This window comes from Gopherus evgoodei, chromosome 10 (assembly GCF_007399415.2).
Source record: "Gopherus evgoodei ecotype Sinaloan lineage chromosome 10, rGopEvg1_v1.p, whole genome shotgun sequence".
NCBI lineage: Eukaryota > Metazoa > Chordata > Testudines > Testudinidae > Gopherus > Gopherus evgoodei.
The window spans coordinates 20187476-20204894 of record NC_044331.1 but is presented as its reverse complement, the minus strand read 5'-3'; the positions used below and the strand labels follow the sequence as shown (position 1 = coordinate 20204894).

At 39.7% G+C, this 17419-nt stretch overlaps 1 protein-coding gene across 2 annotated transcripts in view; it reads right to left on the bottom strand.

Annotated features, from left to right (window-relative positions):
- The window catches only part of ATP8B4 (ATPase phospholipid transporting 8B4 (putative)), a 155500-nt gene that overhangs the window by 66575 nt on the left and 71506 nt on the right, over window positions 1–17419 (bottom strand). For both annotated transcript variants that reach the window (XM_030578889.1, XM_030578888.1), the window contains 3 exons: window positions 15889–15961; window positions 14549–14619; window positions 10265–10347 (listed from right to left, as the gene is read on the bottom strand). In XM_030578889.1, the coding sequence (XP_030434749.1) occupies window positions 10265–10347; window positions 14549–14619; window positions 15889–15961 (227 nt within the window). The remainder of the gene's footprint in view (window positions 1–10264; window positions 10348–14548; window positions 14620–15888; window positions 15962–17419) is intronic.

Sequence of the window (17419 nt, the reverse complement as noted above, 5' to 3'; positions counted from 1 at the left end):
CCAGAGGCTGTGCATGAACAGCTCAGGAGTGGGGATTCTCACAGCAGAGCAGGGTAAGGCTGGCTCCCAGAGTAAAGGACTGAAGTGACCTAGCAGAATAACACCAGAGGGGAATGTCACAACCGTACCTTTGATTTTAAAACAAAGTAGCTCCTGTATCATGAGGAAAGTGTCCCTTTGCTTTTTAGGACCCATTTCTCTACGTTTGCCTGCGGAGAATCGTTATCCTTTGGACAAACATTATTACAGAAGGTTTATCTACAAGGCAAAAAAACCGCTTCACTGCAGTGAGTTATAGAGGCCAGGTCTACCTACTCAGGCTCACAGAACAGCACTAAGAACAGCCCTGTAGACATGCAGGCTCCGGCTGGAGTTGGGCTCTGAAGCCCAGGGAAGGATGTGGGTTTCGGAACGCAACCTCCAGCCTGAGCCCAAATGTCCACATGGTTATTTTTAGCACAGTAGCATGAGCGTCACAAGCCCAAGTTTGTAGGCCCGGGCTCTGAGACTCACTGCCACTGTTTTGTTTTTTTTTGGCTTGGTTTGTTTTCTTTTGTCATGTACACGTACCCTAAGAAAACACCTGGAGGAGAGGCTAGAGTTTTCTTTGACGATCTTGACATCCAGGAATTAAAGTTGAGCATTAGTAGTGGAAAGATGGCCCCTGCCCTTTGAAACCTTTACCTACCAGAGATCCTCTTTAAGGTTTTTGCATAGTGAGAGGATGGGTTTTTTGTTTTTTTTTTAAGGTTCACGTTTCCACTTTCCTGTTGGTGAAGGAGTACCTAATTCCCTGTCATTGTGTAAGCCAGGCCACATTTTCAGTAATATTAATGCATCTGATGAAGTGGGTATTCATCCTGGAACGCTCATGCTCCAAAACGTCTGTTAGTCTATAAGGTGCCACAGGATTCTTTGCTGCTTTTACAGATCCAGACTAACATGGCTACCCCTCTGATACTTAGTAATATTAAGGTAGAACATAGGCTGTATTCTGCATTTCTCTTCATATTTTGGTTGAAAGTGTAAAAGTTCAGCTGGTTAAATGTCGTATATATTAGTCTGAAAATTGGTGCTTCAGATAAATGTGGTACATGATTAACCAGGGTACAGCTTGTGTTTATTTAGAAAGTGTATAGGAATGCCAGTGATTATTTTCAGCTGTCCTAAGATTTTTTCACTACTCTTGTTTAATTTGTTCCATGGTCCGGATTAGAAAATGCTCAAATTTGGAAAAAACAGTAAACACACAGTCCTGTGCTGCAGATGGTGAGATATTCTAAAAGAATTCCATTAATGGCATCTTGCACATCATGTGATGTAAGGCAAAAACAAACTCCTGTAGCAGCCAACTGGGATTAGTGCTTTTGGAGTGAAAACAGAAATGACAGCCTACAGCTTGTAGGAAGAGAATGCAGAGAGTGACAGAACGGGCCACCCACTTATACAAAGGTGATATGCATGCAAATGAATTGCCCCTGGATTTGGTCACATCCCAAATTCAAAATGCATCTGTCCTTAATTCTCATGCCCTGAGAGTTTGGCCCAACATAAAATGTGAAAAACTGAACTGCACAGGACAATGTCAGACTGCTAAATTCTGTGTAGCTTAACATGCTGTTCAGAAATTTGCTATTATAAAACCTCATGCACATTTGGCTTCACCCAAACTAACCAAATTTGTGTAGTTTGTTATGGGGAAGGAGGAGCAGTTACACAAACAATGGCTATTGTCTCCTATATTTTAAGACCTCTCACCAGGCTGTCCTACTTCATGAACCATTTCTTTTCCTTTTTGATAGATTTTGTTTCTACTTTGAAAACAACATCTTTGGCATGACCTTTGTAACAATGGCTTGGTCCCACAGTTATGTCACAGTTTACTCATATTTCCTAGTTTCTAGGGTTAGAAGTTGCCCATAAAAATTTGCTGTGGACTGAAACTTGGCATAATGCTTGTACTGCCTGCCTGAGAGAGAATGGTTTTAAAAATTGTCAAAAAAACCCAGATCTACTAGGTTGCTTATATTTCAGATTATATTTCTCCCCTTCTTCCACTATTAAATCCAGAGTACATACTTTGGTCCCCGATTTGTGTTAGTATGTGAAATGGAAATTCCAATATATTACAAGAAAAGCTGTTTTCATGCTTTTTCCAGCCAAAACAGTCAGTTACTGGAGATCTTGCTAGAAAGCTGTTTGCAAGATTTCCAGCCCAATGTTTAGAGGATAAAGTCTCAGTCCCATTTTTTTACATTTCAGAAAACTGCATGAACTTCGGGATCTCAACAGAATAAAGCTTTTTGAGGATTATTTAGCATTTAGTCTATCTAGTACAGATTATTTATACAGTGCTCACTTTTTAGCATACCATGTCTGTCTATTAATACATCTTGGAATTACCTGTGTGGCCCGCCAATATAGAATCACAGAAAGGCAGGACTGGAAGGGACCTCGAGAAGTCATCAAGTTCAGTCCCCTGTGCTATGGCAGGACCAAGTAAACCTAGACCATCACTGACAGGTGTTTGTCCAATTTGTCCAATGGTGCGGACTGCATGACCTTCCTTAGAAGCCTATTCCAAAGCTTAACTATTGTTATAGTTGGCAAGTTTTTCCCAATATCTAACCTAAGCTCCCTTGCTGCAGATTAGCAGGGCCGGTGCAACTATTTAGGCGGACTAGGCGGTTGCCTAGGGTGCCAAGATTTGGGGGTGCCAAAAAGCAGCACCCCCAATTTTTTTTAAGTGGTTGAGTCGCCGCCGCTCTTGGGATGGAGAGGGAGTCTGAGCTGCCAGTGGCAGTGGGCAGCCCAGGGGGCCCCCTGGGTCTGCGTGCCGCTGGGAGCTGGCATCCCGGGGGTTCCACTGCGCAGTTGTGCTTGGAGAGGAGGCAGAGCAGAGGTGAGCTGGGATGGGGAGGTACCGCAGGGCTCCTCGGGCCAGGGGGTGGGGAGCTGCCACAGGGTGCGGGGAGCTGCCACGGGGTGCGGGGGAAACACTTCAGGCTGGGGGGGGGAAGGTGGAAGTTTCGCCTAGGGCGCAAAACTTCCTTGCACCGGCCCTGCAGATTAGGCCCAATACTGTTTGTCCTATCCTTCAGTAGACATGGAGAACAGTAGATCCCTATTCTCTTTATAACAGACCTTAACATATAGACAGACTTATCAGGTAGTCCTTCAGTCTTCTTTTCTCAAAATCAAAGATACCCAGTTTTTTCAACCTTTCCTCATAAATCAGGTTTTCTAAACCTATTATCATTTTTGTTGCTTTCCTCTGGATTCTTTCCATTCGTCCACATCCTTCCTAAAATTTGGTGCCCAGAATTGGACACAGGTATCAAGCTGGGATCTCACCAATGCTGAGTAGAGCGGGACAATTACCTCCTGTGTCTAACATACAACACTCCTGTTGATACCCCCCAAAATGATATTAGCCTTTTTTGCAGCTGCATCACATTGATAGCTCATATTCAGTTTCTGGTCCACCATACCTCCACATCCTTTTCAGCAATATTACCACCTAGACATCTCCATTTTGTAGTTGTGCATTTGATTTTTCCTTTCTAAGTGAAGTACTTTGCACTTGTCTTTATTAAATACCGTACCTGGGTCTGACCCCTGTGGGACCGCACTAGATACATCCTCCCAATTTGACAGCAAACCATTGATAACTACTCTTCGAGTATGGTTTTTCAATCAGTTGTGCAGCCACCTTATAGTAATTTCATCTAGACCTCATTTCCCTAGGTTACTTATGAGAATGCTATGCAGCACTGTGTCAAAAGCCTTACTCAAGTCAAGGTAGATCACATTCCGCTAGGCTGGTAATCCTGTCAAAGTAATCCAATCAAAGAATATCCCTATGGATGCAATAGGCCACAAGGTAACCGATCTTAAAAAAAGAAAACAGCTGACATGGCTTTTCTCATCAAGGAGATACTGATTCTGCTAGTGCTTTAGTATGATGAAAGAGGAGCCTTTTCATAAAACTCACTTTCCACTTGAGCATATGGAAGCAGCTATCCTTTATTATTGGGAGAATCTTTTTTAAAAATATCAGTTATGCTTAGAAAATTTAACTAATTATTTCAGAACCTTCCAAACTTTAACATGAAAATTGCTTAATGCAGTAGTTAACAGGAGAGAGTTTGTCTACCAGCTACAGCTGGGTACTAGGAATTATGACTTGAGTTTTCTCTCGAGCCTTGCCAAGGATTTATTGTATGACCTAGCTCAAATCACTTTATCTTTATCAGTTTAGTCATTTGTAAAATGGCTGTAATAATATGTCCTTCTCCGAGATGCTGCAAGGTGTAATCCTTTGCTATATAATAGCAAAGTACAACAGTGAGCTTCCCTATCTGATATTCTTAGTTTTTAACAAATAAAAATTTTATGCCCATGAACTACCTTCACTTTCTCCTTCTGTGGACTGTTTTAAATTAAACTAAGCATAAATATATTTCAAGCCCTGTGTACTATCACGAGAACTGAAGTACTAAAATGTGGATAGATATTTTGCTAAACATAAATGTTTTATTTTTCTCTTTTTCAGTTGCATGATATGCTGTCAGAATGACCACAAGGTACTGGATGTTTCCTATAAAAGAACTCCTAAACCTTTCTCTGATACAGAATTTAGTATTAACAGCCATGCAAAATATGTAAACTTGTCATAAGTTGCATAAAACAGATCACAACAGCAGTCAAAAATCAGGGAGATGAAAAAGACAGCATTAAATGGGAAAAGGCATATACTGTAGTTACTCCAAGAAATCAGACTGAAGTATGTGCAGCTGATGTATATTTTTAGATTTTCTTTGCTTGGAAAAACTCTTCAATGCCCATAAAATTCTAATAAGAAACTGAAAAAAAGAATGCTGGTTCAATATAAATATTTATTCAGTGTTAGAACCATTTATATGAGTTTACCAATTGTATAAATTATTTAGACAAAAATGTACCCCTTCTTTTATTGGCTCTAGAGCAGTTTGCAATCCAAAGAATTAGATTTATTCAAGACATTGAACTCACATTTTCATTGTTATTGAAAACTGTTAAATACACCATTACAGCAGAGAGCCTTTCTACTGTCTTCTATGTTCTCTATATTTAGCAAAATCTACCAAACAAAGACTTAACACAGATTTGGGGACTAATAGAAATAATCTAAAATTATTCCCATGAAACTTTGTTAGTGGAATCATGCATGAGTTTAGCAATAAATTCCATATAAAGTCTAAACAAAGCCCTAAAAACCTTTTTCAAGACACTAAGCACATATTTTCCTTAAATATCATTCTAGATTACGTCAAACAACTTTGACTAAAGTATAAAAATAAAATTTTAATTAAAACATGGATTCAAACAGCAATGGATTCAAACATGGATTCCCAGTACAGTGACATAACAAGTTATAAAATTTTCATTTGCTACCATGAAAATCATGATAATACAGAAGATTATTGTCTGCTGATTGAGTGTCAGTATTCCTGTAATCCATGTGGGAGTCTTTCACTGATTTCAGTGGATTTTCAACCAAGCTGTCAGATTCATAATAACGGAAATAGTCAAACTGGTGTATGAAACCATTATCACCTACTAAATGAAGCATATGAGTTAATCAATTTAGACATTTAAAATTTCATTCTTGACATTTTATTCCTGCTACTACATCTTTCACCCATAATTTGCCCATTGCTTGCTTCCATAACTGTAACCTCCAATTTGGAATCGCTACTCGCCATCTCCTCTTCTCTGTCTATCCAAAACTGCAGCCATAAATCAACTCTCCCTCTTCAGTTCCCTTAAACAGCTCACTTTCTTGTGCTTCATCAAGTTGAAGTTCCTTGTCCTCACTTTCAAGGCTCTGCACCACTGACATGTCCTACTTTCCATCCAGCCCTCTGACCTCAGAATTCCTTTTATCTCCTTCACAAACCGCATGTGCTTTTTAGTAGAATCCTTTATGTATGCAGCAGCCTACTATTCGTTCCTTCCAATCCCTTTGTAAACCTGCTTCTCCTTAATCAAGAACATTAATCAGCACTCTGGCATCATCCGCATCCATTATGCTATCCGATTTTCCATCTCTGTTGTGTGCGTTAGACTGTAAGCCTCTTGCAAAGGAACCCCTGTTCCCAGAAGTGTTTGTAAAACTTACAGTGAACTCCATGGGTGCATTTGGGATGGTTACATTTGAGATGCCTTTTCAGTTGGTCATTAAAATCTTCATGCTTTGTTTTCAATACAAAGGTGATTTTTTATTAAATTTGAATAAAATCAGTTTAACCATGGGGTGGTGAGGGAGGAGATGGGAAGGCCCATCCAATTTTAATTTCTGTGGTTGCATTCCTCAAAAATGACTGAAGGTAGGAACTTTGAACGTGGCTTTTTTATAGTCCTCTATGAAGAAGAAAATTCAGAAGGTTTATAAAACTATGAAAGTTTAACATGGGCACTTTTGTCCCTTAAGTATCAAATTTTCTTTCTATACTTTTATCTTTGTTATATAATTTGTATAATAAAATATACAGTTTAATCAATGTAGGTGAGTTAATCCTGCAGTAAGGAGTACTCAATTTCACAAATTAAACACTGTATTAATGTTAGTTTTAAATAAATACAAATAACAAAGAGCCAGATGGCCCCAAGGCCAATGAGAAAGTAGAAAGTAGAGAAACACCTTTGTGGAGTTTTTACCAGATTGTACTTTCAGGGATTTGGAGTTTGTGCTCTCTCCCCACCACAAACAGAACACATTGAGGCTTAGTCCCCAAAATGTGTGGATTTAAGAGATCCACTGGAAACCCAGGTCTGCCCACATATAAATACACCACAAGCAGCACCCTTATAATTTTCCACCCAGCTCTTTGGTAGCTTGGCTCTCCTCTCTTGCTGTTAACCTTGCAAAAATAGCCAAAAAATTCCAGTGTGGAAGAGGCTCTACAGAAAAATCATCCATGCTCTGGCTCAGTCTTGGTCCTTGTGGAGACTCCTTTGTAGGATTTCATTTTAAAAGGAGGAAAAGTGCTTCAGAGGAAGCCAAACCACCATCCCTTTCCCTCTCTCCCTCCCCCTCAGACACATGGAGATCCATGTGTGGCTCTGTCAATTCAATCTGAATGTGAAACAATTCTAGATGCTGATGTAGAACAGTTACGTTTTGTTTTAATGAACATGTATAATCTTTGGGGAGTTTAAGTTTATTATGTTCGTGAAGTAACATTTTGCATGGTTATCCTGAACTAGCTTCTGTTTCAGTTCTTTATCCCTTTCTGTTTTAAAATATATGTAATTTAAGTGAATGTGATTTCTGGACAATGGTAGATAAAAAAACAGACTGGAAACTGAACAACAAAACTACAAAGAGAATTTGAGATTGACAGTCAATCAGAATTGCCAGCTGACATTCTCCTGTTCACACTTCAAGGTTAAAAGCATCCATGTTTTAGTGAACAAACTAGAAAACCCTTGACAAGGTCAAACATTTGCTTCAAAAGCTATACAAGGAACTAAGGAAACTCTTCAGAAGTTGGAAAATGAAACAGAGGTTGCATTTTGTCCTCAGTTGGCTTCAGCGGCTTAAGATATGAGCCTTTCTTAAAACTTGGAGGCTAGCACTGGAATGATATGCTTGTGTCAGGCAGGAAGGCTCCTACCCAGGGGAGTGGATTATACCTGAATAAATGGTATAATCCCAGGTAAAGAAGATACAAATGTTTTAATGTACCTGCAACTGACTGTTGTCATTTTTCATTATTTTACAATTATGCTATTAAAGTCTAAATTTTTGCTCTATGTCAGGACATTTGCTTTTAATTAAATTACAAGTGCGTGCTACCAAAAGTTACAACCTGAATGTAGCAGAAATAGATGATATTATAATCACACCTGTCCTCACCCCAAGTCACTCTGATGTACCTCTGTACTTTCCATTTTCACTGAGGACCAGAAACTGAAGTACTAGCACAATGCAAAAAAGTATTGTTGTTATACTCCAATGAACCAGAAAGCCGTTCATGATAAGACTTGTTCTCAAAATATTGTGCTATGATTTTTAAGATCAAAACAATATGAAGAAGTTGAGAAGTACAGTGTACTTTTGGATGCTTATCTCAACTATACAGGACCTCCAAACATTTTGAGGTTTATCTATGATTACATTGTAAGTGGAAAACTGACCCCATAAATATTTCAGTAAGTATTTTAAATAAAATTTGCTGGCTTCATATACTATTTACTTAAACTAATAACTTTTTAAAGGCATTTTGTGGGGCAAAAAAGTCATTTGTTTTGGCCAAACCAAAATATCACGACACAACCACTGAAAATTTCTTTGCTAATTTGGAAGAATTCAATGTTGTAGTAAGTATTTCTATTACAAAAGGTTACCAAATGTATTAATGGGATCCAGAAAGATGTTTAAAAGTAGATATCTAGCATATAACAATATAAAAATTGTAAACTGGGCTTTTGAGACATTCCAAAATATAAATATAGATGCAGTTTAACTGAACTTTGAAGATGCTGCTATTCATGCTTTTATTCAAAGGAGTAACAAGAAAAGAGATATGAGGGAAAGAAACAATGAAAACATGCTTAAAGAACAGCAAAACCTTGCGGGTTAGATGGCAATCAAGAATGACTCTTCCTAACTGCACTCGTAAGACAAAGGGTCTCTTATTCTCAGGATGGTGGGAGTATCCTAATTCTTTTTCAGGCCTCTGGAGAACACTGTGGTTCATACTGCTCCTCAGAGTTTTCAGAGGATGATTCATGGGCTACATCTATTTTGGCGACTGGATACCTGTACAGAGCTATGTGTATGCTTATCCATGTACCCCATACCCATATCAGGTGTCCATATATGCCGTGCTGAACATGAACGTATGTCCTGAGCCTGGCTATACCCAATATAGTACAGTGAACACCTGCCCAGGGCAGACTCTCAAACTTCCTGGAATAGCTATGAATTCCTGGTACTGGAGGACAATGAACTCCAACCAGACATTTATCAAGGCCTGGGTGTCCTTGGCAGTCATAGAGCTGACAGATAGCTGCTCTCAGAGTATATTCCTTGTTTATGAATGCTGTTGAAAAGAGTCCAGCAGAAAATTGGTGAAGTAGTCAGCACAGCTTGCTACCATGGGTTAGAACAGCAGGGACAGGGACCTTTATATTTCTGAGTAAGGGTCAGGCAGGAAAGAGTTCAGAGTGTTGTGGGAACAGGGTTGGAGGACTATCGAACTCAGTACCTGGTACATGCACTGTATCCTTGTCCGCACTAGAAAATTAATACAGGTACAGGGCCATGCCACAGCCTGAAGCGTGTTCACATCCATGCCCCTTAGGCTTGCTAATGTTCTTGCCCTGCACATACCCTGAAACCTATGCTTTGGGATTTAGATGTGGTTGGTGAGGGGAGCTCCGGCACAACCATATGCTTGGACCTGTGTGTAGTTCCCAGTGTAGATGCGGCCACGGAGTTGCATAGGTGTCAAAGGACAGGCAACAGTGAGCAAAGTAATGGAAAGTGAAAACAGAATGAAGATTCAGTATATAAATTGTGGGATTAGGATATAGATTTTACATCTGCTAAACTTCACTATGGCCCTGTCTTGATGGGAAAAAAGAATTTGTTTGTTTAATCGAAAAAGAACTAGATAAGTTCATGGAGGATAGATCCATCAATGGCTATAAACCAGGATGGGCAGGGATGATGTCCCTAGCAACTGGGAATGGGTGACCAGGGGGGTGGATCACTTGATGGTTAGCTGTTCTGTTCATTCTCTCAGGGACACCTGGCATTGGCCACTGTCAGAAGACAGGATACTGGGCTAGATGGACTTTTGGTCTGACCCAGTATGGCCACTTTTATGTTTTTATGTAATAATGTTAAACTAATCCAGTTAACACACCCACCCTTCACCCGAGGCTACAACACAGCCAGATAACATGGCTTCAAATGTGTTAATTTACATCTTAACTTTTTAACATCTTTTTAATCATATTAACTTATTATTAAGCTAACTTGATTGAATAACCCACCCTTGTGCCCATCAAGAATACCCAAAAATAGGACAATGATTTGGGATCCGAGAGTCATATTGGTAAACAACATCCTTAATCTTGACAGTGAAAGAATGAGAACTTGGTGTTTAATGTCTGGAGTCATTTACCTCTCCCCTCCAAGTACAAAACAACAACAAAAAACAAAAATAAAAAACTTGGTTCCAACAAATTAACTTTTATCACCACTTACCATCAAATTCTGCAAGCCTTCTAATATCTGCTCCAAGTTCTGAAGTAACTGGTAAAGCCTGACGTACTTTTAGGTTAGTCTCACTGTAAGATGAATAACATGTCCTTTATATAAGACTCTTTCCATAACCCTCTGGCCCTGCCTTCTCTCACCCACAGGAACCTATATTCAGGACCATAGAATCTGACTTTATGGACTAAGATAGCACATTTATAAAAAGACAGACATTCAGACAGCTCTTTCTAATGTTATTCTGGAACAACACACTTCAATTTTTGCAACTGATTCTAAAACATAAGAAGGAGCTCCAGTTTTAATAAGTGCTGGCATCGTAATGAATGCAAATCTGCATAACTATAATTTGTTTTGCTTCTTTGAACAGAGGACATCATAAATATGATTTAGTCAGAGCCCATCCAGTCATCATGCACAAATTATTAACTGCAATAGGAATGGCAGAGCAGTTACCAGCTGAAATAGATTAACATCACAGCAAATTTTGATATTTGAGCTATGAAAAAAAGGTTTTCATAAAAATGTAATAAACCTTAATTTTACAGTGGCTGACACTGAACTGGGGAAAAGGGGAATTGGAGTCACCCTTTCTTAGGAGGTGGTTTGAGAGAGCTCCCTTTACGGCTAAGTACTGATTTCATTACAGGGACGAACATTTTCCAAAATTCAATACCTAATGCTAGGCACCTAAAGAAGTGGCTGCTGAGCAATCGGAGCTGCCACTGACTATACATTGAACTAATCTCCCTTAGAAAATAGGAAAAATGGGATACCCTGGCAGAGGCCTTTCTCAGAGTTCTAGATACAGTAACTCCTCACTTAATGTTATAGTTATGTTCCTGAAAAATGCAACTTTAAGCAAAACGATGTTAAGCGAATCCAATTTCCCCATAAGAATTAATGTAAATAGGGGAGGTTACGCTCCACGGACATTTTTTTTTGCCAGACAAAAGGCATTAGATACATTTTAAACAAGCAATTTAATATAGGTATTAAACAGGTTTTAATAGAGGTATTAAACAGGCTGGCAGCCCCTCATCAGCTCCCCTGGCAATCAGCTGGTTTGCGGTGTTCAGGAGGCTCAGGGAGGAGCGAGGATGCGGCTCCCCCCTCCCTCCCCTACCTCTTGAATGCCACAAACCAGCTGATTGCCGCGGGCAGGAGGCAGGGGAGGGATGGGGGAGGCTGTGCGCCATGTCCTCGCTCCTCCCCTCAGCCTCCTGAAAGCCACAAGACAGCTGATTACCGCGGGCAGGAGGTGGGAGGAGCAGGGGGAAGGTGCTGGTACACGGGGTCTGCTGGCAGGCGGGAGGCACTGATAGGGGAGCTGCCGGCCGTGGACAAAGCAGGCAGCAAAACGACGTTATAGAGGAGCATTGCACAACTTTAAACTAGCATGTTCTGTAATGGAGCAGGGACATAACATCGAAACAACGTTAAACAAGAGGACGTTAAGTGGGGTGTTACTGTATTCCAAATAAAGAGGTCTAGAACTTTGGATGTGTCCTCAACTGCTGAGCTTTAAGGCAGGAAAACATAATGTTAAAGATCACATACTTTTCTAGAAAGAAGTGCAACATTTCCTAAGTGAACACACTTGCATATGGTTGGTGGAAACTATTCCCAGGAGTCTCTCTTTGTAGTCAGAAACTCAGTATGAAAGGTTCATATAGTTAGATATGCTATAAATGAGTTTGCTGGAGTAGGTTTTTTTACTTTGGTTTTATTATGATTAATTTATTTTTTTCTATCTGTTATTCAGTTTTATACTTCATTACATTTTTTGGTCTTATGTAAGACTATTAATCTACATGAACTATCATTCACATCAGACTATTTAGGTTCTTATACTGTCATTTATCACCATGGTATCGGAGTATATGACACCAATGAGCACAAAGAAAAATGTGACTTCCTTAATTATTATTTGTTATCCATTTCTAGTAGCACCTACATTGCAGTAGGTGCTGTATAAGCACTAAAGACACAAGCCCTGAACTTGTGATGATCATCACATGAATGTATTTTAAACTGTTCAAATGTCCTGCATTTGACAACTACATCATTCACACACTAATCACCTGTAACTGGAGTTCTCTGAGACAGATTCTACACATTCCCACCCTTGGGATGTGCTAGCAGTGTGTGACAAAGTTCCTCCTCTACATTGGTGGGTCCTGCACTTATTGGCAGATTTGCTCACCTCAGTGATCTTCCCCACAGTCTGGATCAACTCCTCCTGTGTCTGATCAGGAGTCGGGAGGTTTGGGGGGAACCCGGGCCCACCCTCTACTCTGGGTTCCAGCCCAGGGCCCTGTGGATTGCAGCTGTTTATAGTGTCTCCTGTAACAGCTGCATGACAGCTACAACTCCCTGGGCTACTTCCTCATGGCCTCCTCCAAACACCTTCTTTATCCTCACCACAGGACCTTCCTCCTGGTGTCTGATAACGCCTGTACTCCTTAGTCCTCCAGCAGCACATCCTCTCACTCTCAGATCCTTGCTCCCAGCTCCTCACATGCACTTCCTCTCCTCTGGCTCCCCCCTCCCTGACTGGAGTGAGCTCCTTTTTAAACCCAGGTGCCCTGATTAGCCTGCCTTGATTGGCTGCAGGTGATCTAATCAGCCTGTCTGCCTTAATTGGTTCTAGCAGATTCCTGATTACTCTAGTGCAGCCCCTGCTCTGGTCACTCAGAGAGCAGAAAACTACTCATCCAGTGACCAGTATTATTTGTCCTCTCAAGTGCCATTGCAGCTCTCTCACACCCCTCAAGCCCCTCCCCTCACTGTTCCTGAATGTTCTGACAGAGAAACTATAAAACAGTGGCATGCTGCTCTGGCTCCTTCCAATGACTCCTCAGGTCCATGGCTGTAATAAGGTCTCTGAGGAAGAGGCTGAGACAGATGGGGATTGTGAACATGTGGAGTTCATATAAAAATACTCTGGCTAAAGCTTTACTTTGAGTGGTCTCTATATATTTCCACTCTTGGGATAATCTGATAAGCAGTACTGTGAAATGAGGAAGGTGGGACATGGAGTCTTAATTAAACAATGATTGAAGTACTACTCTACAAAGCCCCCTCCATTTTGTCTTCAGCTGGCTCATGAGATAACCTCTCCACCCCAAAGAATGCCTGAAAGAAATTGGAACAAAGAACAGTAACTACAGGGAGGTGAGTGACTGCTGGACCCAGACCAGACGGAGGCTAATCTGAAGCTTATTGGAACATCTCTGAGGGTGAGATTTACCTGCATTTAGTTTGCTACTGTATTAGGCTTAGACATGCGTGTTTTATTTTGTTTTGGTTGGTAATTTACTTTGGTCTATCTGTTATTACTTGGAACCACTTAAATACTACTTTTTGTATTTAATAAAATCACTTTTTACTTATTAATTAACCAGAGTAAATATTAATACCCGGGGGTTAAAATAGATTTATACAGGGTAAAATGGATTTATTTGGGGTTTGGACACCATTGGGAGCTGAGTATAGGAGTGCTGGAGAAAGGAGTACTTCTTAAGCTGTTTTCAGTTAAGCCTGCAGCTTGTGGGGGATGTAGTTCAGACTTGGATCTGTGTTTGCAGCAAGCATGTCTGGCTCAAACAAGGCAAGGTACTGAAGTCTGAAGCTGGCAGGAAAAACGGGCTCAGAGGTAGTCTAGGCACATCAGGTGGCAGTCCCAATCTGGCCATCAGAGGTGGGAAAGATGGAAGGATAAAATCCTAGCTACTTTCCTTTTGGAACTACCATAGGATCCATCAGACTGCACTGGAGTGCAGAACCTAGAGGAGCCGCAATAAATAAAAATTTAAAAAAGAATTTCAAATAAAATAATACAATATAAAGGACTTAACTCAGTCCAAAACTAACCAACCAAGAACTGAAACTATCCAATGGCACTGTAGATTGAGGAAGAGGATCCAGGGAGGATCCAGTCTCCACAACCACAATGGGAAGGAACAGAAGAAACTGGAGTGTCACACCTCCATTTATATCCTTGCCCTCATAACATTCAGGAATAGCAAGAGGAAGGGTAGAAGGGGTGCAAAAGTGTTTCAACTTCACTGCTATTAAGTATAAAACTGTCAGAGCTGCACCACAAGCATATCCCAAGGGTGGGACTATGTAGAAGCCACTAGAAGAAGAACATTAGGAAAAAATATATCTGTGATCAATAGCTGGTGTCCACGTGCCATACACACATAAATAATATATTTTTAATGTATTATGTTATTCTGTTAACTACTCTAACAGATTAAAACTTACCCATCAAGCTCAGCTGTTTCAATGTAACAGAGACCATGTGGTTCACTGCTAGACAGAAGTAACAAATCAGCCTGTGAAAAAAAAAGTGATGTTAAATATATTCTGTCATCTCGCAAAGCTGTAAAAGGATTGATAAAAGGCTCATATAAGATACAAAAAAGTTCCAAGATACACCACCATGTTCTCTGTAATTTTTCTTATCTAAATATATAGCACAAATATTTCTTTCAAATTCTCATGTCTGAAACAAATTTAATTTTTTCCCCTAAATTTCCAGAGAAAACATGCATACAGACTTTATGGACCAGATCCTCACCTGGTATAAACTGGCACAGCTTCAATGACTTCAATAAATCCATGAGGTGGATGAATTGACATTTTTTTTTTTTTTTACACAAGGTACAGATCTTTAGACAGCATAAATCAGTGTACTTCCATTGAAATTAGAGGATAATCTACTCTAAAATTTGTAAAAGTGAGTCTTTTCATATTTAAAATGGTTCCCATTCATGAACATTAAGGTTTTGCAATGAAAAATTCCTGCAGGATTTTGGGTACAGGTGATTCAGCATACCGTGCATGCATAGTGCCTTCACTACTGGATAGGGCTAGAAAAAGTTATTGCTGTCTTGGTGATGTCAGTACTTCACATCATAAAAAGTGTGCCCACTTTTACTTGACAGATCATAGTATTTTTGATGGAGAATTTATAATATAATAGACCTTGACAGGATGTGCTATAAATACACTTTTAGGTCTTTATTTTACATAAGCACAAAGAAGTAAGTGAAGAGTGGTTTTCTTTACATGTAAATAAAGCTTTAAACATTACTCAGATGTATATTTGTGTTTGATTACAATACCATCCTCCTGAGAAAAGTATTTTAAGTTATACAGAGTCAAAGCAAGGGCTTGTCTACACTACCGCGCAGGGTCGATGCAACTTCAATTTTGTGAATAGCGTAGCTGAAGTCAGCGTACTTAGATCTACTTACTGCGGTGTCTTCATTGTGGTAAGTAGACGTCTGACGCTCTCCCGTCAACTCCGCTTGTGCTCCTCATTTTGGTGGAGTACCAAAGTCGATGGGAGAGAGCTCAGTTGTCAGTTTATTGCATCTATACTAGAAACGATTAATTGACCCCCGCTGGATCAATCGCTGCCCTCTGATCCGGCCGGTAGTGTAGACAAGCCCTCATTTCCAAAGAGGGTATCAATGCATGTGGGAAACAAGGGGAAACAGCCACACAATACACACAGAAAGATAGAGAGAGGCAAGTATTTGTTACTATTTTATTTCTCTGTGACATGTACTATGGAAGAAAATATTTGAACTACTTACAGCTACAAATGTATTATTCTCCAGTTTAATGATGTCACCGGGTCTTACATTCATCCATTTTTCATTCTGTAATCTATGAAAGATAAAACGCACACACATACACACTTATTTTTTTCTAGAAATATGTTTAGTGAGAGATAGTAATTTACACTTGTAGTCTTAAGGTCATTTACAAGGTATTAAATATGCACTATTACACTACAAAAATCAATGCTCAGAGCGCACTACTCAAAATAAACACTGTTCCATTATTAACAAATCATCTGTATGACAAACTACTGACTACTATCCATTTTATAATTATTTCTGTTGGTGATAACATTAGTAAAGAGTTTATTCAGTAAGATCCCTACCAGATTCCAGTATACTAGAAGGATCTTTGTCATAATCATTACACATATGACTGAAGAGCAGGAAACAGAAATGGAGAAGGGAAACGAAAACATGAGACAGCAAAGTGGGAAGAAAGATTTAGATGAGTGAGATAAGACATGGAAAAAAGTAAGAAAAGGAAAGAAAATAATGAGAACAAAGAAAACAGAAGAAAAAATGAAATAGCAAGCTGTTTTCAAGCTTGCTTGAACAAGTATTCATCATTGTTAACATTTGAAAAACTCTTCCATGTTTGCACTGGCTAATTCAAATGCATTATAATTAGGGCCCTACCAAATTCATGGTCCATTATGGTCAATTTTATGATCATAGAATTTTAAAAGTCATACATTGCAATATTTCTGATATTTAAATCAGAAATTTCACAGTGTTGTAACTCTAGGTAGGGGTCCTGATTCAACTCTGAAGGCAGCAGCACAGAAGTAAGTGTGGCATGGTATGGTATTGCTACTCTCACTCTTGCGTTGCTGCTGGTGGGACACTGACTTCAGAGCTGGGCACCTGGCCAGCAGCTTCCACTCTCTGGCCACTGAAGGCAATGCAGAAGTAAGGGTGGCAATACCACAACACCCTACAATAACACTGTGACCCCCCCCCACCCCATCCTCTTTTGCGTTGGGAACCCCAGTTTGACAAACACTGTTCTCTCCCGTGAAATCTGTATAGTAGAGGTTAAAAGTTCACAAAAGACCAGATTTCCCAGGGGAGACCAGATTTCACAGTGCGTGCTGTGTTTTTCACAGCCATGAATTTGGTAGGGCCCTAATTACAATGCAACAAAGGGTATGCAATTATTAGATATTGCCTTGAATTGGAAAGGATTCCCCAAAACTGTAGCCAGCCAGAGGAAAAACAGACCATGTGCATCAATATAACTTTCAGATGTTTTTGTATAAAATTCACTGAGATGTCAGAAAGCTTGTGTCCTATTGCAATGAAGCATGAATAAAGTACTTCTCTGTAGTGATAATATAGCAGTAATGACCAATTCTAGTCAAGTTCAGAATAAAGATGGGTTATTACAAGGTAGTAACAAAAGTTGGTTTTATTTTTAGCTAAAAAAAATCTAATTTACTTGTCTTATAGGCTGGAAAACAGTTTAAATATTTATACAACTGTGAAATATGCCCTGCACTAT